The following is a 24,602-nucleotide window of genomic DNA, read 5'->3' on the forward strand; positions in this document are numbered from 1 at the left end:
CTAGTGAACTAGTCAAGACACCTACTTAAATGGTGAACATTCCCGCAAAAGTTACAGTGAGTGTTCTCTCTCAGTTTTGGGGTACAGGCATACTCCATTGCAAGGACTCTGTGTCAACGGCTCAGTTTTTAAGAGGCAAAAAGCAAATTATTTACTTCAGGTAAATTTTGATGTATGGACATCATTAAAAAGTAAAGGAAATTATAGAGACAGTTCAGCAGAAACAGCAATACTATTATGAGACAGACCACGGTGGATATGCAGGTTCACAAGCAGGATACAGAGTAAAATTACAAAAGACATAGTCATGTTTTCTGTCTGAAGACAATGCACATGGCAAAAAGCTGAACCAAGATTTTATGTTCACAGAAAAGAAAGAAACTGCTACAAGGAATTGCAGGCATTTGTGTACAGTGAATATGCCAAACTCAAAGAAAGAAGAGCATCCTTTAATTGCACAAGAAAATAGATACTCTGACATTATGGCAGTCATAAATACTCCTCAAACCATGTTTCTATAAAAAGCTGTAGTGAAGTAGGAACCATCCCAAAGGGAAAATTAGATGTGTACCAAAAATACTGTTATTAAGTAAGCCAGATATGGAAGACCACTAACGAAGGCAGAGAGACATATTGGCAGTCAAGCATGGATCATGACAGTAAAAACTGAAAAATTAACCTACATTTACTCAATTGTATTTTTTGTGTCCAGAAAAAAATTAAGATGAAGTAAAAAGTCCCTGACAGGCCTGTTACTGCAATGTAATACATACTGCCTCATATTATGTACCAGTTTGTCACTAATTTAACTGATGCAGCTACACTAACCATTAGGAAAACACACAGCTTATTTTTGCTATCAAACATTAAAACACCAAATGCATAAAACCTGAGCACAGGTAATGCATTAAGAAAAATAAACACACAAAACATATGCTTTATGTTGGGGGAACTCACAGCACCCCCCTCCAACCCATTTCTCATATATACTATCTCTATAGTTGCACAATTGTGACCAATGGGAAACACCATGCAGCAAGACACAGGCTTTTATTATGCAATTCAGTGATACCTGTAATTGATTCAATCTCAGTACAACAGGTTGTGATGACTAAAATAGCTGTCAATGAGCTTTGCCATTGATAATGTGGCTGGAAGCCATATGTGCGTATGTGTTTGTGCATGTATGTGTGTAAACGTATGTGTACGTCTCTCTCTCTCTCTCTCTCTCTCTATATATATATATATATATATATATATATATATATATATATATATGCACACATACATGTGTTTATAATATCTGTGTGTATATGTGCATATCTATATATGAATATGTATATGGGGGTGTCATTGAGGTGGTCACATGGTGTAATTATCGCACTGAAAATAAAATGTCCCAGCTGATCAAAGATTGACTGCTTTGTTTCTGTCTGAGATCATAAACATTGAGGAAGGGGGAGCTTGCCCTTTCCTCACTGTGGAGTAATCTCTGAGATGGCATATATAGTTACAAGGGTTGAGGGGTGGGGGACTTGCCCTTCTGCAAAAAAGACTGTTTTTATTTTTTCTTTTTTATTTTTCAATTTTTTTTTTTTATCAAACGTTTTTGTCAGACTTGTTGCTCTCTCTCTCTCTCTATATATATATATATATATATATATATATCTATATATATATATATATGCATACATACATATATATATATGTATATGTGTGTGTGTGTGTGTATGTATGTATATATATATATATATATATATATATATATATATATATATGGGTCTACTTCAGACCAACGAAACCTCACAACACCGAAGACCAAAACAACGAAACCCCACAACACTGAAAACCACGTAAGTATAACGCACACAAAAACATACACAACTGCCCCAAACTACCAACCATACCACCCTACACTACAAATAGGCAGGGGGGCAAGCCCTCCTGCACCACCCCACATGGGGGCTGCACCCCCTAAACCCCCCTACTTTAATATTCTAACTCCGAGATCGCACAGACACACAAGGCAAACTCACACCCACACACTACAGCCCCTCACACATGCCCACACACACCACAATCACAACACACACTTACACAAAGCACTACCCCTCACAAATACACTTACACATGCATACTCACCCACAGCGGAACACCAAAAGTGCTAAATCAAAATCCCATAACACCGGGATTTTGAATTCCGTGCTTTTCGGTGTTCTGCAGTTTCGTTGTTTTGGTCTCCTTCAAAACACTTTTGATGTTCTGGTCTTTCAGTGTTTTGAAGGAGACCCATATATATATATATATATATATATATATATATATATATATATATATGTATATATATATATATATATATATAAAATCTACTGAAGTTAATATAAACATTGTATACCAGATATACATATACACATAGGTAATGACTATTGTGTATGACTAATCCATAGGAATTTGCATGTTAATAGCTGTTATGTAGCTATTATGAGTAGCAGAAGCATTAAAAGAGTATCAAGCACTCAAATAAGAACAGGAAGGTGAAGCAATTTATATATAGTCTAGAGAACAAATCAATTTCTTAAATAGTAAACTAAAACATATAACATGGTAATCCTTCCAATGATATATTACATATTAAATACTTAGCTTATCTCAGTTTAATTTAATTTTATATGAAACATGTGCTCTGTCTGTTGCTAGGCAGATAGAATTCATGATTTTTGTCATATATCATATCACATTTCCTTATCACATGTCTTTGATTGTAGGCAGATAAAATTCACGACAAGATGTGTTACTTTGTCAGCATAAATTTATTTATTATTATCATCATCATCTTCTTTCAGCTGTTCCCGTTAGGGGTCGCCACAGCGGGTCATCCGTTTCCATTTCTTCCTGTCCTCTGCATCATGCTCTTTCACACCAACCACCTGCATGTCCTCTCTCACCACATCCATAAACCTTATCTTAGGCCTTCCTCTTTTCCTCTTACCTGGCAGCTCCATCCTTAGCATCCTTTTCCCAATATACCCAGCATCCCTCCTCAGCACATGTCCAGACCAATGCAATCTCACCTCTCTTGCTTTGTCTCCAAACTGTCCAACCTGAGCTGACCCTCTAATATACTGATTACTAATCCTGTCCATCCTAGTCACACCTAGTGCAAATCTTAACATCTTTAACTCTGCCACATCCAGCTCTGACTCCTGCCTTTTCGTCAATGCTACCATCTCCAACCTATATAACATAGCTGGTCTCATTACCCTCTTGTAGACTTTCCTTTTCACTCTTATTGGTACCCGTCTGTCATAAATCACTCCTGACACTCTTCTCCACCCGTTCCACCCTGCCTGTACTCTCTTCTTCACCTCTCTTCCACACTCACCATTACTCTGAACTGTTGATTCCACCTTTACCATGTCTACTCCCTGCATCCTCACCATTCTTCTACCCTCCCTCTCATTTACACACATATATTCTGTTTTAGCCCTGCTGACCTTCTTTCCTCTCCTCTCCTCTCTAAAGCATATCTCCACCTCTCCAGGGTCTCCTCAACCTGGTCCCTACTCTCACTACATATCACAATGTCATCGGCAAACATCATAGTCCACGGGGCCTCCTGTCTAATCTCATCTGTCAACCTGTCCATCACCACTGCAAATAAGAAAGGGCTCAGAGCTGATCCTTGATGTAATCCCACCTCCACCTTAAATGTATCTGTCACTCCCACCGCAGTCCTCACCAATGTCACACTACCCTTGAACATATCCTGTACCACTCTTACATACTTCTCTGCCACTCCCGACTTCCTCATACAATACCACAACTCCTCTTTAGGCACCCTGTCATATGCTTTCTCTAAGTCCACAAAGACACAATGCAACTCCTTCTGACCTTCTCTGTATTTCTCCAACAACACTCTCAGAGCAAATATTGCATCTGTAGTGCTCTTTCCTGGCATGAAACCATACTGCTGATCACTAATCATCACCTCCCTTCTTAACCTAGCTTCCACTACTCTTTCCCATAACTTCAAGCTGTGACTGATCAGTTTTATCCCTCTGTAGTTAATGCAGCTCTGCACATCACCCTTGTTCTTAAAGATAGATACCAAAACAATTTTTCTCCACTCCTCTGGTATCCTCTGACTTTCCAAAATTTCATTAAACAATCTGGTTAAAAATTCCACTGCCGTTTCTTCTAAGCACCTCCATGCTTCCACTGGTATGTCATCTGGGCCAACAGCCTTTCCATTCTTCATCCTCTTCATAGCTGTCCTTACTTCCCCCTTGCTAATCTGCTTCACTTCCTGATTCACTATCCATACATCATCCAACCTTCTCTCTCTCATTCTCTTCATTCATCAGCCCTTCAAAGTACTCTTTCCATCTACTCAACACACTCTACTCACTTGTGAGTACGTTTCCCTCACTGTCCTTTATCACACTTACCTGCTGCACATTTTCCCAGCTCTGTCCCTCTGTCTAGCCAATCAGTACAGGTCCTTTTCTCCCTCTTTAGTGTCCAATCTCTCATACAACTCTCTATATGCCTTATCCTTAGCCTTCGCCACCTCTCTCTTTGCCATGCGCCTCATCTCCTTATACTCGTGTCTACTTTCTTCAACTCTTTGACAATCCCACTTCTTCTTCGCCAGCCTCTTCCTCTGTGTACTCTCCTGTACTTCCTTATTCCACCACCATGTCTCCTTGTCCTCCTTCCTATGTCCAGATGTCACACCAAGCACCTTCCTAGCAGTCTCCCTTACTAGCTCTGCTGTAGTTACCCAGCTATTCGGTAACTCTTCATTGCCTTCCAGTGCCTGTCTTAACTCTTCCCTGAACTCCACCTCACAGTCACCCTTTTTAACTTCCACCATTTGATCCTTGGTGCTGCCCTCACACACCTCCTCTGCTTCTTGATCACCAACATCATCCTACAGACCACCATTCTATACTGCTTAACTACACTTTCCCCAGTCACCACTTTACAGTCTGCAATCTCCTTCAGACTGGCCCTCCTACATAGGATATAATCCACCTGTGTGCATCTTCCTTCACTCTTGTACGTCACCCTATGCTCCTCCCTCTTCTTAAAATACGTATTCACCACAGCCATGTCCATCCTTTTCACAAAATCCACAATCATCTGACCTTCTGCATTCCTCCTTAACACCATACCTACCCATCACTTCCTCATCCCCTCTGTTCACTTCACCAACATGCCCATTGAAGTCCGCTCCAATCACTAGTCTCTCACTCTTGGGTACACTCACCACTACTTCATCCAACTCACTCCAAAATTTTTCTTTCTCATCCAACGCACACCCAACTTGTAATATTTTTGTATCTAATATGTCCTAGTATACACCTGTCTCACCTAGCTTATGACTTTAAGATTTGTGGTGACGTCATTGAAATTAATTATTCAATTAACTTTTTTATATATAAGATAGCTAATGGTTTTACTGTTTGTTTGCCAATGGTTTGAGAAAGCCTTTTGGCGAAAGCACTTACCTAACCTCTCATATGTGCCTGAATTAAAGATATCCTATTCTATTTGGGACGAGTCATTCTTGCATACTATTGTATTTTTATTAATGGATTGCTATTCGACTGATGCTGGAGACTTTATTTCATGTTGGAGACTTTGTTTCATGATGGGTTGCTCCTAAGCGTATTTATTTATCTATTTTACTTATTGGAATACTGTTGAAATTTTGAGGACTTGTGATACAGTGGCCTTGGCACTAGTACATGTAAGTCACAGGGATCTGGCAAGTGTAAAATCCCATGTGAAAGGGCAAACTCCTTTTTCAGAAATGCTTTAATGGTGTAGCCGAAAGTTTCAGTAGTCTCTATTTGCTGGACAGTCACAGTTGAGGGAGCCATACTTAGATGTCTTGGATTTTTGATAGGAGCTAACTTTCTTAGCTTTTGTCCCACAGTGTGCACATACCTTAATTGCTGCAGTAGCCTGCATGGTGTTACACACCCAGCTTTCCAGACATTAGCAGCATCATTATCAGGACACCCGGCTACAATATCATATTAACTGTCTGTCCCACATGGGCACTTCAGATCTTTCACTCTATGAATACAGACAAGCAACTGAACTGCATACACCTTAGAAAGCAGGTAGATCTACCAGAGGGATCAAAGTAGTGGGCAGTTACTGAAATATCACTTTGCTAGTCCATGCCCACATGACTAGCATGGACCAGCTCTGCCCTTTACCTGTAATTATGCTTTATTTTCTGCTGCTTAATTATGTGGCCACTACAATGTTGTGCTGGGTGGGTACCATGCTAAAGAAAACATTTTTAAAGACACTATGTTTTTTTATGATCTTATTTCTTACTAGTAACACATTTTTCTGCAAAATATGTGTAACCATGTGACCTTCTCTCTTGTCAATTTAAAATGAGAAGAAGGGAATAGAAATGCATAAATCTGGTGTTGGAAATGTAAAATACAACTTCTTGCATCTCCTGTACTAGCAAGGGTAATACATTTTAATTACAATTACCTCAAAGAAGTAGCTAACTAGAAATGTGGAAAAAAGAAGACAATAAACATAACATAGTAGTATAACAACCAAAATAAAAAAAAAATAAAAGTTCATCAAATGTAAAGACAGAAAACAGGATCCAACACTTATTTATTGGATAGTCTCTCTCTAGCGACTCGGCTTTCGCCTTCAAGGAGAATACTATCAAATTCATTACAACATATATTTATACCATAAAATGTTAATTAAACAATTTATCAATTAATTACAAAAAAGCTCTCCAGTTGCATTCTACATTAATGCCTCTGGATGTCATAGTGTCAAATTTTAATATAAAAACTGTTTCCTTATATAAAAGTCTCCTTTTAACTATTTCATCATTTTTATCTAAAACAATGTGTTCCAAGATAGTAGCAAACATACCCTTTGGGTCACTGTTATGATAATCTTTAAAATGCATTGCAAGGGGGCTTTCTATTTTTTTTATTTCTAATATCTCTTACGTGTTCTTGTAACCTTACTTTAAAAGCACGTTTACTCTCCCCTATATAAAATAATCCACACGGACATCTCAATGCATATATAACTACTTCCATATTACATGAGAATTTACCAGAAGGCTGAAAATTCCTTCCATTTATACAGTCAAATGTTTTACATACATACTGACAAGAAATACATTTCCCACATGAATAAGTTCCCATTAACTTCACATCTATACCTAAATTAATTTTGGGGGTAGAAAATCCAGCATGGACCAACATGTCCTTGAGGTTCCTACCTCTCTTATAAGAAAAAACAATATTTTTAGGAAAAATTTCTATCAAATCCTTATATTTGAATAGTGAATTCCAGTAAAATTTAATTGCCTGACTGATTTCTTCTGATAACAAATCATAGGTCATTCCCATATAATTTTTTTCTAAACCTTTAAATTTTTGATTCCTATAAAAATTATTACATTTCTTATTTACCTTCCATACATTACTTTTTTTAACCTTATTTAAAGACAATGTTACTTCCTTTGCATCATAATCCCTTCTAACAAATAACTGTGAAGTTTTCTCTAATTCTATATCCACTTCATCTGTATTACACAATCTCTTAACTCTTATAAATTCACCATATGGTAGAGATTTCATTAGATGTGGTGGATGGTAACTATATCCATCCAAAAAATGTAAATTTTCTTCAAATTTACGAAACACTTTGGTGACAATCTTTCCATTCTCACCTCCCTCTAAAGTAATATCTAAAAAATTCTCCTTATTTCCAAACTGAAGACCATCAAATTTCAAATCAAACTCATTTTGTTGTAGGCCTACCATAAAACTATGTACTTCCTGTTTTCACCCTTTACAAATAAAAATTAAATCATCAATATAACTATAATATTTTACTACATTCTTCTTAAAAAATTCCATCTGATATAAAAATTCTATCTCAAAAAAGTGCATCATAATATTTGCATACATGGGGGCAAAGGCTAACATAACTTGACAAATAGTTAAGAGATGCTAGTACAGGAGATGCAAGAAGTTCTGTTTTACATTTCAAACACTAGATTCATGGATTTCCACTCCTTTCTTCTCCTTCTTGTTTCTAGGCTAATGAAATCAAGCTCTTGTCCTTTAGAGGGAGTAGAACTGGTTTAGTTACTTAGGCTTTGGGAAAGCAAATAACTTAAACTGATGTAATGCTTTTCTGTGGAAAAGAAAATGATATGAAGGGCTCTGGGTAACAGAACTGAGGAGGAAGAACATGTAAATATTTGGCACTGGTCTTTATTTTGTCTTAGTGTTGCTAAAGGTATTGAAGTGATCACTTGACAGTAAGTTTGCTATGACTGCTATCTTGTAGGAATTTAGTAAAGGTTCAGTAAACTTTAAGCTAGAAACTGTAAGATGTATGTGTCTAGCTAGGTAGAATTTTGACTTAAATATTTATTTTATTTATCCTTTGTCATTCCCACTAGGCTAATAGCCTCTATTCAGGGGGGAGACCGGAGGTGGTATTTGTACCTCTAAGGAAAATTTAGCCAGGGCATTAGGGAACTTCACATGCTCTTTTCAATAGATGCTATGGGATCTTTTATCAGCTACCACCAACTCAAGCAGATGAGACTGCAGTTTAGTGTCTTATTTGAAGGATGAATTTCTGATGGTGTAAATAATTTAGCATCTCTTTTGCATATTCTTATTTCTCTGCGTATTTTATCCGTAATTGTACTGTTTGCATTATTGCTTTAACCCAGTTTAATTATTCAATTTAAGCTTTGTGGCTGGTCTTTTTTGTATATGTATTATTGTTATTATCTCAGAGGTGGGTTATTTATTGATTTATGTATGTATGTATGCATGTATTTGAAGTATACATGGTTTAGAGGCCTAGTACAGGACCCTTTCAACTTCATCCTGGGCCATAAGGCATTACAAAACATACAATAGTCAGTTAAGAGACAAAAATAGTAAATATTGCAAATACATATATCGGCAAACATAATCAGCACAGTACGTATGCCTTAAATATGAACCAAACACATTCAACAATATTTTACAAGTGAATTATGTCTCAACAAATGCAGCCAGAGTGTTGTTTATCATTACTTGTTATTTACCACTCTTAGTTAACATGCTGTGGTTCCCATGTCCACTTAGCTAAATTTCTTGGGCCTTCTGCCAGTGAAACTATAACTATGTGGGAATCTAGATTAGGTTAAATCAAACCAGCAGGTAGTTGTTGATATCTGGCCAAATCCAGAATTCTAGCAGTATAACCATTCCAGGAAGAAAGCTGCAAGGAATGAAATAATTCTGCCAGCTTTCCTTGGGGATTAGCCTGTTTGAAAAGCAGTTAATGTAGGTAAGGGGCCCAGTAAGATACTGTTGTTCACAGTGAGACAGAGTGAAAGAGAGAGTGGTGAGGAAGAAGCCTGGGGTGCAGCACCAAAGACTCAGCTTTGTAGGTTGTCTGTGTACAGTCTAATCTGTATATGGATGTTGAAAGCTCACATCTAGGACAGCAGTGCATATTCCTTTTATAATTTTGGGGCAGAGTTGTATTTTGCGAATTGATGATTGAGTTAGACTTGTGTCCACTTTCTTTCAACAACTGGGCACCAGTGTGTGACTCAAGAGGCCATCACCTTGCTGCCTGGACCTTTCTTCAAAATTGCTTGGCCTTAGTATAATTCAAACCCCACCTGTGCCATTTGTCCTTAAATTTGTGGGAATGTTGCCATCAGTTCTTTATAAAGGCATTAACATTACAACATCCTGTCAAAGTGTTAACTTCAACAATCAAAATGAAATATTGCTAACAACTCTGAAGTGGTGTTCATAGTCTACAAAATATTAAAACTGCTGCCTGAGTTTCTTAGCAGCAGACCATAAGACATGCAGTAATATAATTTTTTAATGACAGACAAGAGTTTCTGTATCTTTGTCACCTTGCTCTGTTGATGTTCTGCTGCATAGGGAAGGCTGTTTTGTACTACAGACCTGAAAATGAGAGTTCCTACAGCAAGTTTTTCTGATCTTTAGGGCAGGTAGCAACATTCATCCAGGCATAATCTGACCATTTCTCAACAATTCCAGAATATAACGATTAGAAATATTATGCAGTATTCACCTGTCTTCTGTTAATTTCATCAGTGTTGTACCTCTCGTTGAGAAAACAATGAAGGACATCCGGAGCTGAGGGCTGAAAAACAGAAAAAGATGGAAAAAAATGATTTCAGAATTCATTTTTGAACTTTTTTTCTTGGCAACTAGGTCAAAGCAATAGGTGAAAAGCTTCAACTGTTTCAAGAACTTACCGTAATGGTATGATCAGGGATCTCTGCCACGGAGAGAGTCCCAATGTACAGCCAAAGTTCCAAAGTTGGGCACCCTTCCCCCAGTCAAATGGACTCCACCTTCCTGGTATACTGGCATATTCCCAGTATAAATCTTCCATCACACAGTACCATCTTTGTTTGTTTTTGCTCGAATAAGGCTTGAACCAGAGTCTTCTAGCATATGTCTTTTTATCAAGGGCAGATGGATGATATGGAGCACATTTCATGAGAGGCCTATCCTATCAGTCATAAAACCAAGGATGCAGCCCTTCTAGAGAAAACCTATGGGCAGGGAGAAGCCAGAGCCTTATATAAAGGTACAAGTGCAGACAGGATGCTGTGATGGGAGATGAATGGGTAACATCCCTAGCCCTGATAGGAAGAGGGGATAAAGGGAGAGGAAAATACTACTGTAATAGTTATCCTAGTAAAACATCCATTATCATGTTAAGTTCCTCGCACAACTGCACTATATTACTCACATGGATCACTGTTGCAGTACTCAGTGCATGGACAATTCCCTAAGATTGTCTTGTATGCATAGTTGACTAGTTCCCAGTGTCTGGTTACTCAACTACTTTATCTCAAAAGTTGTCTAGTCAAAATAATATTCCCAAAAAACACCATTAGACATCTTTAAGGTTAGCTTTTTTAAAATTGTTGTCCAATGTCAGAATCGGTATATATAATCACCCCCCCCCCACGTGCAAACTGGAAAACAAATTCTTTGGTGATCAAGGAAAGTTGTTTTCAGCACTGTTTTTGCGACTGAATGGCTTTCCAGTTAAAGCCATTCATTGACTCAGCATAATTCCATTCTCATCAGGGGAAAGAAGGACTTGTGAGATAATAAAGGCAAATTCATCCCTTACCATGGACTGAATGTTTACGTTTTGTAAAGGTGTGTATAGAGGACAGTTAGCTACTTTTAAAATATCCTGTGTTTTCATCCATTGTGTTAGGAAAACAGCAGTGGCTCCTGTGCCCTGATTGTTTGTGATGTAACTTGTACTAGCAAATATTTACCATTACTTGTATAACAAAAAGAGATGCCATGATGTAGCTATTTGGATATGATTTGCTTAAAATTGTTTTCCCCTTACTTGCAGTTTATGAATAAACACAGTTGATCTGTCTTTCTAAACTCCTTGACACTGTGCAAATAGTACCTCCAACTGTTTATGATCATACAAGGAATGTAAATTTATTTCTCCTTGTTCTGTGGGCTGTAAAAAAATATTGCTTAATTGATGGCCTGATTTAGCGAGATGTCTGTGACCACACTAGGCATATTTAAGGGGTCTACTTTACATGATCTACTTTTCACAAAGTTGAAATACATATGACTGAGACCATATGATCGACTTTTGAAAAGCCAAACATGTAAAGTAAACACAAAAACACAACTAACACTTACCTAAACACTGTTAGCAAGGGGGCTTCACCGCCCACACCCCCTTGGGGGGCTCCACCCCCCCGTAACTTAAATATACCAACTCCAAGATCGCAGTACAGTGTGGAAGAGGGAAATTTTCCCATTCTGCACTGTACGGAGATAGCAGTTCCCTATGGTCGTTTTTTCAAAAGTCAATCATATGGTCTCGGCCATATGAATTTCATGTGAAGGGGACCCTAATTGAGGGGATCCATACATAAACTCACTCTGGCTTTGTTAATAACCAGAACAAGTCTGTTTGTACATTAATGCTTAGAGTTTTGATGTCCTTCTGGTGGAAGTCCAGGTTTGCTTTCTATAAATTAGCTGCCATTTCAGTCAGCTTTTTTTGAGACAAAAGATAGATTTGATGGAGGAGCCACCACTTTCTTGGGAAACCTCAAATGCATGACTACCTTGAGGAAATGTTTTAAAAAAAAGAAGAGATGCTAAGGGGGCTCCAAGAGAGGGATAGCTGAAATGGTTGCAAGATGTATTTTCAGAGAAGCATGGACTAGTTTTATAATAAGTAATACAAGAAACATTGTAAAGTCATTGACACTTCTACAGTTTTTGGATCATGGTTTTTCCAGAGAGATAGAGAGAGAGAGAGAGTTTAGTTTTTGTTTTGTTAGAAATTATTTTTTAGAACTTGGACTGCTGGCATCCCTCATTATAGTAAGCAGGTCTTCTGAAAACATTGCTGAAAAGGTAGTAGTAGGATATCCCCCAAGCCACCATCTGAGAATGGGTAGATTTTGGAGTACCAAAGCATGCTTTCAGCTTGGTTAACTGGCTTACATGCTGAGGCAGATTATTTTTTTTTACTCCTTGCCATTTGTATAAGAAGAGAAAGAACCACAGATGCTTTGGCCAAAAAGGTTCTGTTAGGATAATGTTGGCCTCTCCTTCCCTATTTTCGCAACATCCTGGATAGCAAATGGATGAGAGGCAATGTATGCAGAAATAAACTTGCCCACTTGAAGATGCAGGCATCTGTTGCCCAACCTTGTTTGTGAGATGTTCCGAAGCAACATTTTCTCTGCTGCCTGTTAGTTACAGAAGTAAAACATCTATCTCTTGTACATTCTACCTGTGAAAGATCCAGAAAGAAAGGAGACCCTATCTTGCAAGCATTTGTGGAGATCCACAGAGTCATACTGAGTTGATATGCCAGCAGATTCTTTTCTGAAGAAATGTAAGACACCCTTAGGGTCATCTGTGATTCTGAAGCCACTTATCAAACTTATATACAAACTTTTATAATGACAAGGAGTGAGTGAGTCCTGTCTATTTATGTACTATATCACAGTCATATTGTCTGTGATATGATGTAATACCCTTTTCTTCCAGCTTTTCTTGAGAGCCTGACGAGGCAAGACTAGTACCATCAAGTCCATAATGTTGATGTGCCTCTTTCTGTGTTTACTGTCCCAGGTGCCTTGAAGCCTGAGCTCTACTGTTTGAGCCCCAGGCACTGCCTGCTTAAAAGGAACCTTCTGGTTATGCTTTACATAGTGACTCCACCATTCTGTCTTCCTTTTTACACAGGAGAGTACTGGGGTGGCAGCCTACAGGAGTTGAATGTGCTGGTTGTAGACCTTCACCTTGACAGTAGCATCATAAGAAGTGCTGAAGCCTTCAATCTCAGAATCCTTAGCAATACTGTTGCCAAGGTGGAAGTTTTCAATATTTCCTGAAAAAAAGGTTAAGAATATCACTTTTTTTCTTTTGTAGGAAAGATTTCTGTTATAATGCAGGCAATAGAGCCACCAGAAATACTACTGACCTAGAAGGGTTTATATTACATTTTTGGGGCTGAGAGAGACCCAGACTCTGAAACTACTTTATGGTGTGGGTTAATGCACACTGGAGTTCCTTCTGGGGTTGGAACTGAATGAGCCAGTTATTTGGGTATGTGTATAGGCGAATACCTTTGGTTCTGAAGTGTTCAAAGCCAAATCAAAGGTTATGGAGGTATGCTTGCAGTGGAAACTCCTTTATTTTACTCTGAGAAGGCCCCTATTATCTTTGTGGATGAAATGACCTAGGGGTCAAGAGGTGCAAGAGGACCCAAAAGTTAAATTTTGGAATTTTGGAATGTTTAAAACTTGTTTAGGTTTGATAGGTCCCAAAATGGTTCTCTGCTGTCCATCTTCACTTTGAAAAAGAAACAGTCTAGGGTAAAAGCTGTTTTCTTGTCTGCTTGGTTCTCTTTGCATTGTTCCTTGCTGAGGCATGTCTGGAAAAATTAGAACCATCAGATTGCTGCTCCCCATACCTGTCAACCTGTCAGTGCAAGAAATCTGGGCAAAGCCAGAAACAGTGGGGGTTCAAAGGCCCAAACATATGGACAGATTTTAAATATTGCTCCTATAAACTAAGAAAGTTGCTAGAATAATAGGTTTTGCACTATTATATATTTTATGAAGGATATGAAGTCTGAAACTCAAATACCTGCCATTTATTTAGTAATATGTAGGGACTTCAGTCCTCAATGATTTGCCAGAAAACCACAAATTTTAGGAGGAAAAGCCCAATGACATGAGACAAAAATCCTGGACATTCTGTGAAAATCTGGACAGTTGAGTGATATGACTGCTTTCACTTGGGGGTAGTTTTCTGGGCTTTCAGCCCTCCCTTTTCTTCTCTGACTTCCACCTTCTGATTTTTGAAACTCTCTTTTCCCTGTAATAGAGAGACTGTCTGGAAGAATAATTCCTGTTATGTTTACTGATTCTGTTAGTTTCCCTTTCTTTTCAGCTTCTTGAATTCTACAAGGAGGTCCAAAGAGCAGCTCTTTTGTGTAAAGGTACATTAAGGAGCTAAGTTTTAGAATTTTCAGACAGGAGTTGTATCCTTAGTCAGGAATGATTTCTAATCACTAACCCCACTGCAGCAATCCTATAAATTGCAACCACATCATTGCACCCATGCCTCATTGCATGTCTACCTACCTTAGAAGCAATTCAGCCAAAGCTGCCTAGTTTGGCCTTCAACTCTAACTCTCCCAATAGTGTAATTTAGCTTTTGAGAAGTTTTGCCAATGCTTAATAAATTGAGTTAAGCAGTTGAAGTTTCACAGGAAGTGTTGCTGACATATTACCATCATCTCAAAGTGGTCAAGAATCCTACTTTTCCCAGTCATTGTGAAGGTTTCTTTTGTGCCATATCCAGAGGAAATACTACTAGATTTGACACTGAGTTTTTATATGAATATTTGTAGGGATCCAGGACCTGTAAAAATGTTCTATTTGCAGGGGAGATAATGCATTTGCAGCATTCTGGAACAAAAGCATCTTGTGAAGCTCATAAGACTTGACGATAGCCACTGATTTGGGGAGTCCAGTCATAGAATGTCTTACTATTCCTTCTGAGCATCTGAAATGTCTTTGGCTTCTCAGTTGAAGTGGTCTTTCATTAATGAAGATGTTTCCCCAAATGAAACATCTTCTGGGGAGTATCCAGGGGAAAGTGTGCTCTCATCATCTGCATCATAACCTGGGTGGGGAGAATAACTGAGCTACATAATCCAATACTTTCCCACATTCAGAAGCAAAGGAGTTACAGTCCTTATCAGGGGAAGGTTCATTTTTTTTCTGTTGTGAAATAACTCCTGGCTCCCAATCAGAGTTATTAATTTGTAAATCTATCCAATGGGAATCATTCTCTTAGGTCTCCATGGAACACCTCACTTCCAGTAATTAGGTTATGCTGGCAGACCAAACAAACAATTTAAGCAACAGCATCCTTGTCTGAAATGTTTCTACAGACTCTTTAACAGATCATTTCAAAGTGAAGATGATATAAGTATTAAGAATTAAACAGATTTAATTTTATTGAATTTAGACTTTGTGCTTCATGCAAAACATGGAAGAAATATTGGAATGTGCATGTGTTTCTTTACTAATTGATATTTGTCATAGTTGTTTTAAGAAAGTATTATCCATTTATATAATATAATCACCATTTTCGCAAATAGCAGCACAGACAATGGAGATACTGTATGCATTTTAAGCAATGCATAATTTATTCTTTAACAAATTCAAAGCACTATATTTAAAGTCTAAGTATTCCCTAAATAGCTTATTCTAGGCATGCATTGATACAAATACCCACCTCTCATTGTATTATGTGATGAACAGACATACCTGCAGGATTCACCTTAGGGTATAGCTTTCCAACTTAGATAGAAATGATAAAAAACAGAATACCAAAGAAGACAAGGCATACGTTAAGATGTATAGAGAGATAAATAAAATATGGATGCATAAGAACCTATTTATAATGCACAGGATTATGATAGTGTTTCTAATCATAGACAAGTTGTTATATGATTAATCTTGAAAGCAGTCATAATCTTCTACGATTTATAAGAGTCAGTGCTAATGAACAATTGCTGCACACATAGAAGTATAATAACAGGGAACAGATAGGAAAACTGTGGCTCAATATTGAATTTCCGTGACTTGAAATACTGAGCCCCAAAATGCTGAAAAAAAAGATCAGAAATACAGGAGACTATTAAATGTCAGACATCACTTTTCTCTGTTAACATTCTTCATTTTTTGTGGGAGCAAACACCCCTTGTAACCCCAGTGTAGAGGGCACACCCCCCAACTTATATATACCAACTCGGAGGTCCTTGGCAAAATGGAATATTCTGAGGAAGAGAATTCTTGGACTTAATAAGTCAATGTTTTCAGTCCTTCAGTCTCACTTTTCCAGGATTTGTACTAATGAGTCTCAGTCTTTCAAATGCTTACCAAAAGATATACTCCACATATTATATTTTTGCTAAAATGGTTAGTGCTGCTGTTAATGTTTTTGTCTTCAGGTAAGCGTTTAATATTTAATGTCTTCTTGTAAAAACATGACCAGATGTTTGCAGCTAGCCCTTCTCTGCAGGGAAGGCCATCCCATTCTGATACTGGTTATATGGGCTCAACTAACTGAGTGAAAAGCTGGAGGTTGGCAAGGCAGGGGGTAGGCTTGAATGGTCAATGGCCAGTTTACCTTCCATGGAGAGAGGGTTTGGAGTTTTGTGGAACAATGCTATTCTCTAGCAGAGGCTGGAGAATAGGATTATCATCACACAAGCAGGTGTGCAAACAAAGGGAAGGGCAGCTGTCAGCTTACATCACTACATCTCCCTTCCCTTGGGAAAATATAAGGCATATAAAAATTATTGTAGCTAGAAGTGGTTAAATCAGGAGTGGGAGACCTTAGCCCCCCCCGACTCTGTCAAAGATCATTGACTGATCCTGCAACTGTGTCTCCAAGTTGATGGCCTCAGTCTGGGGGATGGGATTTAAGCCAGTCTATTTACAGTGGAGTGTAGAGAAAGTGAGGCACACAGCTTATACAGGCTGTCATTCAGGCCAAGAGAAGGGAGGGTGTTCAAAACATAAAATAAAAATATAACTAGATTTTAGATGCAAATGATTTAATGATTCAAGTCAATTTCTGGTGAATTGCTAAGACAATCCAGTTATAGTGCAGATACTCAAATTGGTCAGTAAGCAAATCTATTGTCCTATTTACAGTCATGATTGTTAGGGACATGACTTTTATCATCACTTCTATGCCTGCTGTCTACTGTTGGTGTTCTACTAGGTTACTAATATTCCCTGAATAAACCAGGCAGAAAGCATATTGTTTGCAGAACATCATGACAGAAAACTGGACATTTATTGAAGAAAGCTAACTAATTACACAATTTAATAAATTAAAACAAAATTACATGACACATTTAATTTATGTATATTTGAAACCTTTAAAAGTAAAGTTTTTATGATGCATAATGCCCTGTTGGGCATGTGCACCTTAAATGACTAAGCGGGCTCTTATTTAATAGGCACAATGCTTTAGCAGTGATAATATCCATGCAAAATGCATATGCTCAAGTACCTTATTGCTTCTGTGATTTAAATCAACCGTCTAAATTTTCACACAATGTTGATATTTCTGACATATTTTTGGCCTATTCCTCAAAAAAATTGTGATTTTCTGGCAAATCATTGAGGATTAAAGACAGTAAATAATGACATTTGAGTTTCATACCATTTAGAAAATTTATAATGCAAAACTTATTTTTATCAATATTCTAATTTTATAAGAGGAATATCTAAAACTTGTTCTTAATTTTGGGCCTTTGCCACACCATTATCTTTGGTTTTATCCAAAGTTTTTGTTCTAAGAGGTTGATAGTTAATAGGTACTTTACAGTCCAAAAGTAGAAGGTACACAAAGCCTCTATTTTCGAAGATTAATTATAAAGAATGCATAAAATACTCAATATGTTTTTGTAGTGGCTATAGTGTATTAAAAAAGGTAACATATATAATTAAAGTGGTTGTTTCTCTTCTAAATTATAATAGGTACTGGTGGTAGTGGTGTTAAAAAGTGTTCATTTTCGACACTTCCTGTCTAATAGTATTGTTATTTTATGTTAATGGCATATTGTGTATAAACAAACAATATCCTTGTTACCATCATATCACCTACAGAAGCTTTTATGTAAATTCAAGTTGTAAAAGGAAAATAAAGAAATATTTGGGAAAAAAAAGTGTTATTGCTTACTTTTCTCTGCAAAATAATAGCTAGTTTTGTTCATATGATATTTTTTTTAATACATACTTTTTGTACCTTGTGCATGCTGGTCACAAGCCTTGATCAGCCTTTGACCCATTCTGATTTTCTGCTCTTTACTCTAGCACATGTGTACTATTGTGCATGTTTACTTAGGGCTTTATCCAATGACAAGCAACTAATCTGTTATTATTATTATTATTATATATGTTTTTAAGAAGTGAGACAATATTGCATTAAGGAAAAACATAATTTCCTCACTGGCACTACTTTTTATTTTTTGAACACTGATGGGTATGATGGTACAAGGTCCTTTTTAGGCATAACCAGTGGCAGTCAAACTAGACTAGCGTTAACAATGACATACATAATGAAATAAGGTATATGCACATCTTCTCTCTACAGTTTCGAAAGTTTTCAGCAGCAGCAAAGTGTATATACCAAAATCATCATTGACCCCCTTTTCCAATTTTCTGTATGAGGTTGGGTCGTCATGTCAACTCTTTCCATCTCTCTGGACTCAATGCCAGTCTCCTACTTTCTTCAACACTCATGCATGACTATCAGAGGTCTTCTCTCACACAATCTATTCACCTCTGTGCTGATCCTTGTTTTTGCATGCCTTCTTCCTGTTTGTCCCAAATCTTTTTCACCAGATTGTCTTCTGCTTTTCTGCACATGTGCCTGAACTACTGCAATCTGTTCTCTTTGACTATCTCTGCAATCGAAGGTACTGTGGCTACTACTCTGACATCCTCATTTCTTCATCTGCCCCACAGTGTGCATCCTACTACCTATCTTGGGCAGTTCCTCTTCTTTACCGCTAGCTTCCTCAACTGCTCTGTTTTTGCTGCCCAGATTTCTGTATCATATAGTAGTACTGGTCGGATTACTGTTTTGATCATCTTACTTTTCAGTTTCTTTGACATTCCACTGTCATACACAACTCCTGACACTCTGTGCTAGTTGGGAGTATTCCCTCTGATTCTGGCTTTGACCTCCTCATTCAGACTTCCTGTTTCCTCAGTCATCCCTTCCAGATACTTAACTAGTTCCACTATTTTCCTTTCTGTCACAATTCTCATCTTCTTCTCATTTCCACCATTTCCTGACATTACACGTGTTTTATCTGTGCTTAGTTTCATCCCATGTCCTTTCAGTTTTGCATTCTATTCCCCTCTCTTTTGCTGAAGTTCTTGCTCAGAGTCTGCCTGTAAAGCCACATTGTCTGCATACAGTAACTTTGTTGATCTGTCCCCCTCCAACCTGGTTGCTAATGTAGTCCATCACCATTATGAACAACAATGGGCTCAGAGCTGAACCCTGGTGCACACCCACTCCCACTGGGAACCCCTCTGTGAGGCCGAACACTGTTTGCACTTCAGTCATTGGGTCCTTGTACAGAGCCTGCACTGATTTTACCAATGTTTCTGGGACTACAAATCACCGCAGTACTGCCCAAATCAGCTTTCTTGGGACCTTGTCATATACTTTCTCCAAGTCTAGGAATACTTACTTGGACCTCATCTCTGGCTTCTTCTCAGCTATTTGTCTCATTGCAAACATTAGGCCAACTGTGCTGCATCCTGATCTGAATCACAATTGCTCATATCTTATCTTACTTTCTACTACTCTGTGTATCCATTTATCAATTACCCTCTCCAGAACGTTCATGCAATGTGACAGGAGTTTGATACCTCTGTACTGCTCACAGTTGTGAATGCCCCTTTTATTCTTGAGCACTGGCATTAGTATGCTCATTGGCCAGTCATCTGGGATACACCTTTCTCTCCATATTACCCTCATTAGCCATTTTTCCCCTATCCCACCCAACACCTTAATCATAGCTGCTGTGATGTCATCTGGGCCTGCTACTTTCCATGACTTCATTTTCCTAGTGCTGTTTTTACTTCCTCTAGGGTGGGTTCCTCCTCCTCTTTCTTCATAAGATGTGTCTGAGGCAGTACAGCTTCTGTGGGGTTTATTTCATTCAGAAGCTGCTGGATGCACCCCTTCCATCTGCCCTTTGAAGTACTGTGGACTAGTGAACAGGCTTTTGCTGATGCCCCTTATGAAGGATGTCTGATGACTATCTTCTTAATCTTTGTCTTTGCTTTGCAACCTGATAGAGTTCCTTTGTGCCATCTATCCAGTCACTTTCCAGAAGCTGTTAGTGTTTTTGATGCCTTGTTCTTTGCTACTGCAACTCTTGGCCTCTTTATTAGCCAAAAGGTATTCTTTCCTATCCTAGTCTGTCTTTTCTCTGTCCTAATTTTTCCTGTGCTACTCCCATCTTTTGATGATTTCCTAGACTTCTACATTCCACCACCAGCTTTCCTTATGTACCTTACTTCCATACCTAGCTCATTCCATGTCAGATCTGTGGTCCTTACACATACTGTTTTGAGGCACAGCCATTCTTCTTTAACCCCACTTATTTCCTATTCTTCCTGAGAAGTTAGAGGCTAAGTAGTTCCTAGAACTCTTGTGCTTTCTCTCCAGTCAAATTCCAGGTCTTCAGCCTAGTCTCTTCTGCAGGTAGTTGTGGCAGCAAGTGCTGTGGTCTGACTGTTTAACTGGAGATGACTTTGCAGTCACTTATTCTATCCCAGTGCACTTTCCTTACTAGGAGGAAGTCTACTTGAGTTGCATATTGGCCACTCTTGTTTGCAATCTTGGTGATGGCTACCATTAAGCTATTTACCAGACAGAGGTCTAGAATGGCCTCTCCTTTTTATATCCTGTTGTGTCTGTCCTTTTATGTACATTCAGGTCACTCATTATCAACATCAACTCATGTTGTCCTGTTTTATCTGGTAGATTCTGAACCTGCTGCCTGAATGCACTATTTTCCTCTATACGACAACCCTGCAGTGGGGCACAGGCTGAGATTATAAATGTTGCCCTGTCCTTACACTGCAGTCTAATCTTCCTCACCACAATTCCCACACCATTTCAAGTTTTCCTCTTCCCCCTCCTGAGTAGGAGACTATAGATCCCAAGCCAAATGGCTTTGCTGCACTGCCCTTCCATATAGTCTCATCGATACAGAGAATGCCTAGCCTCCTCCTTATCTGACTGGACATGAGCTGGCCACTTGAGCTTATTGACTTAGGGCTGCTGGGCTTTATAGCAGGCACACACTGGACAATAAGGGCACATAGGCCCCTCCTACTGTTAGCATAAGTCCCTAGTGTAGGTCGAATGGGCTGTCTTCAACCTACTTATCACTAGCAACTATCCCTGCCCATTTGGTGACATTAGTCAACACGACTGAATCACCTAGAGACATACTTTATACTGCAGAGCGTCTTGCTCTGCCATAGCACGTGGTCTGTGATCTGTGTTCTCTTATCTTGAGGATACTGTGCACCACAGTTGATGCCCAAAGCATTTGGTTTCTAGAACTCTTCCCCCTATAGGGCACCATTTAGAATATGTCCTGTGATCTGTGTCCTCTTATTTGTTAGTTGATGCCCAGACGGGTTGGTCTATGCAAATGTTCCATTTATAGGTACCATCTAGAGATGGTGCTGCTGGCCACAACTCCATTTTTAGGTGAGTTCAACGCAGAAACACTCAGTATGTTCTTGGGTGGTGAGAGTAACCTGCATAAATACAAACACAATGCGCAAACTCAGTTCAAGCATTGTCCAGAGGTCAGGACTGAAACTTGCACCTTGTGCTTAGGAAGTAAAGACCTTAACCATTATGCCAACTGCAGTATGCCATACCAGCATTCAAGCTATATTTAACCTTTAGCCTGTTCATGCATTATTAGTAAGGTCAAATTAAATAGGATACTAGGATAGGTAATACTAGTGTTAGAGAGAACAAAAGCAGATGAAATAAATTAAATTAAACATCTGTAATTATTGGTAAACAGAAAACAAATCATAATTGTGACACCCCTGCACTGGCCCAGTAATTAAGAATCCTCAATCCTCAACACTGGTAACAGTGAGGGATGTACACAATGGGAGGATTACAAGTATACACACAGTAAAGTACAATTACCCTTAAGAGCACACAGAGATCACAGTCAGTCTCAGACTGTTTTCTCCAGATCCCCAATAAGACTCCCAACTGGCACAGCTATAGGGTTGAGATCTCAGCTGAGGGGGTCAAGCCAAGACCTCCAGCACCTTCTCTGTCCAGCCAGTGCTTCATGTTCCTGCTCAAGTAGCACACACACACACACACACACACACACACACACACACACACACACACACACACACACACACACACACACACACACACACACTTTGAGATTTGATTTATATACAAACACACAGACACTCCTGGGGAAGGCTGGCACAGGTTTATTAGCTATGCCCTCTTCTGCTCAGACTATAAGGTAGTTATCACTGCCACCAACCCCTCTTTATCAGCTACTATAAGGCCCTTACAAAGGGGGGCCAATCCTACTGTGTAATGTTACTATTGTCAAATGGTAGTTTTTGACCAAGCACCAGGCTATTAGGGGTGGCCTGTACAGTGTCACCAAATACATATGCAAGTACTCTAAGAGCTTAAATATGTCTCACAAATATCAGCCACAAAGATAGGTTTAAATATATTTAATAATAAATAAAAGAAGAAGACAATACTCAATCAACACAGTTACTTCAGAGTTCAAAATCACAGGAAATATTTTAAAACAACATTGCAGGACAGTCTCAAATAAATACAGACAACATCTTAACTAATCTTTACTATATTCCTATCTATATCTGAGAGATACTATGCCCTAAGTCTGTATTACAGACAGCACCCAGGCAGAAGTGCTGATGATGGATGTTTCCAGGTCAAAGACAAAATGCAAAGTCTCTCTCTGAGCAAGTTCTTAAATTAATATCAAACATTACTGCTGGGTCAGCTTGGATGACACCACTCATTGTCTCCTGCCTTCAGTTCCCAGGCTAATAGAAACTAACATCTCTGTATTAAAAATGCATATCAATCAGATGTTTGCTCAGAACTGGAAGTGGAAAAACAATTAAACACTTTTACATTTTAGGTGGTGCAGCGGTAGCATTGTCACCTCACAGCAAGAGGTTCTCCCGTTCGATTCTCAGCTGGAGTGCCTTCTGTGTGGAGTCTGCATGTCCTCCCCATGGTCGAGTTGCATTCGAAAGACATCCGTAAATGGGTGTGCCTTTGTTGAAGGTTGGGTGTCGAGCTGGCACCTCGGCATCGTAAAAATCTACTGCCAATCATTAGCGGACCAGAGTTCCGCTGTGGCGACCCCTATCTGGGAAAAGCCGAAACAAAAACAACAACATTTTAGACCTAGTAATTACTTCACTCCAAGACAACAGAAAAACCTCTAGCTCTAGACATTGTGTCTGCTTCACTGAAACTGAGAGATACAATCGTAAAACAATTTCAATTTATTTTCTTGAAGTTTTGTAAGTTAACTCTGTTTGTTTCAGCTTGTACTATTAAAACATACATCTGCACAGGTATATAGTTTATATATATATATTTCTGTTCTTTTCCAGTAGGGTACACTGTGGACACATCCTTAAAGCTCAGTACTGTACAAACCTTGTTCAACATACACTTCTACAGCAGTAGTTTAATATACACATAACATACAGTTCTCTTACATTTGTAAGACAAGCATATGAATCATGTTGATATTCACAAATAACATATGATTATTTACAAAATTCCAGCTAGCTGGGCTGGCAGTGTCACACACACACACACACACACACACACACACACACACACACACTTTGAGATTTGATTTATATACAAACACACAGACACTCCTGGGGAAGGCTGGCACATGTTGATATTCACAAATAACATATGATTATTTACAAAATTCCAGCTAGCTGGGCTGGCAGTGTCACACACACACACACACACACACACACACACACACACACACACACACACACACACACACACACACACACACACACACACACACACACACACACTTTGAGATTTGATTTATATACAAACACACAGACACTCCTGGGGAAGGCTGGCACAGGTTTACTAGCTATGCCCCCATCTGCCAGACTATAAGGTAGTTATCATTGCCACCAACCCCTCTTTATCAGCTACTATAAGGCCCTTATAAAGGGTGGCCAATCCTACTGTGTAATGTTACTATTATCCAAATGGTAGATTTTGACCAAGAGCCAGGCTATTAGGAGTGGCATGTACAGTGTCACTAAATACATATGCAAGTACTCTAACAGCTTAAAT

General features: G+C 38.6%; 1 protein-coding gene across 1 annotated transcript in view; it reads right to left on the reverse strand.

Moving 5' to 3' along the window:
- ANTXR1 (ANTXR cell adhesion molecule 1) overlaps positions 1-24,602 on the reverse strand; it is a 1,493,128-nt gene that overhangs the window by 1,194,313 nt on the left and 274,213 nt on the right. Inside the window, exon 3 of the mRNA XM_044083028.1 lies at positions 10,138-10,209. Within this exon, the coding sequence (XP_043938963.1) occupies positions 10,138-10,209 (72 nt within the window). The remainder of the gene's footprint in view (positions 1-10,137; positions 10,210-24,602) is intronic.

This window comes from Protopterus annectens, chromosome 9.part0, assembly GCF_019279795.1.
Source record: "Protopterus annectens isolate FY-2018-M chromosome 9.part0, PAN1.0, whole genome shotgun sequence".
Lineage (NCBI taxonomy): Eukaryota > Metazoa > Chordata > Ceratodontiformes > Protopteridae > Protopterus > Protopterus annectens.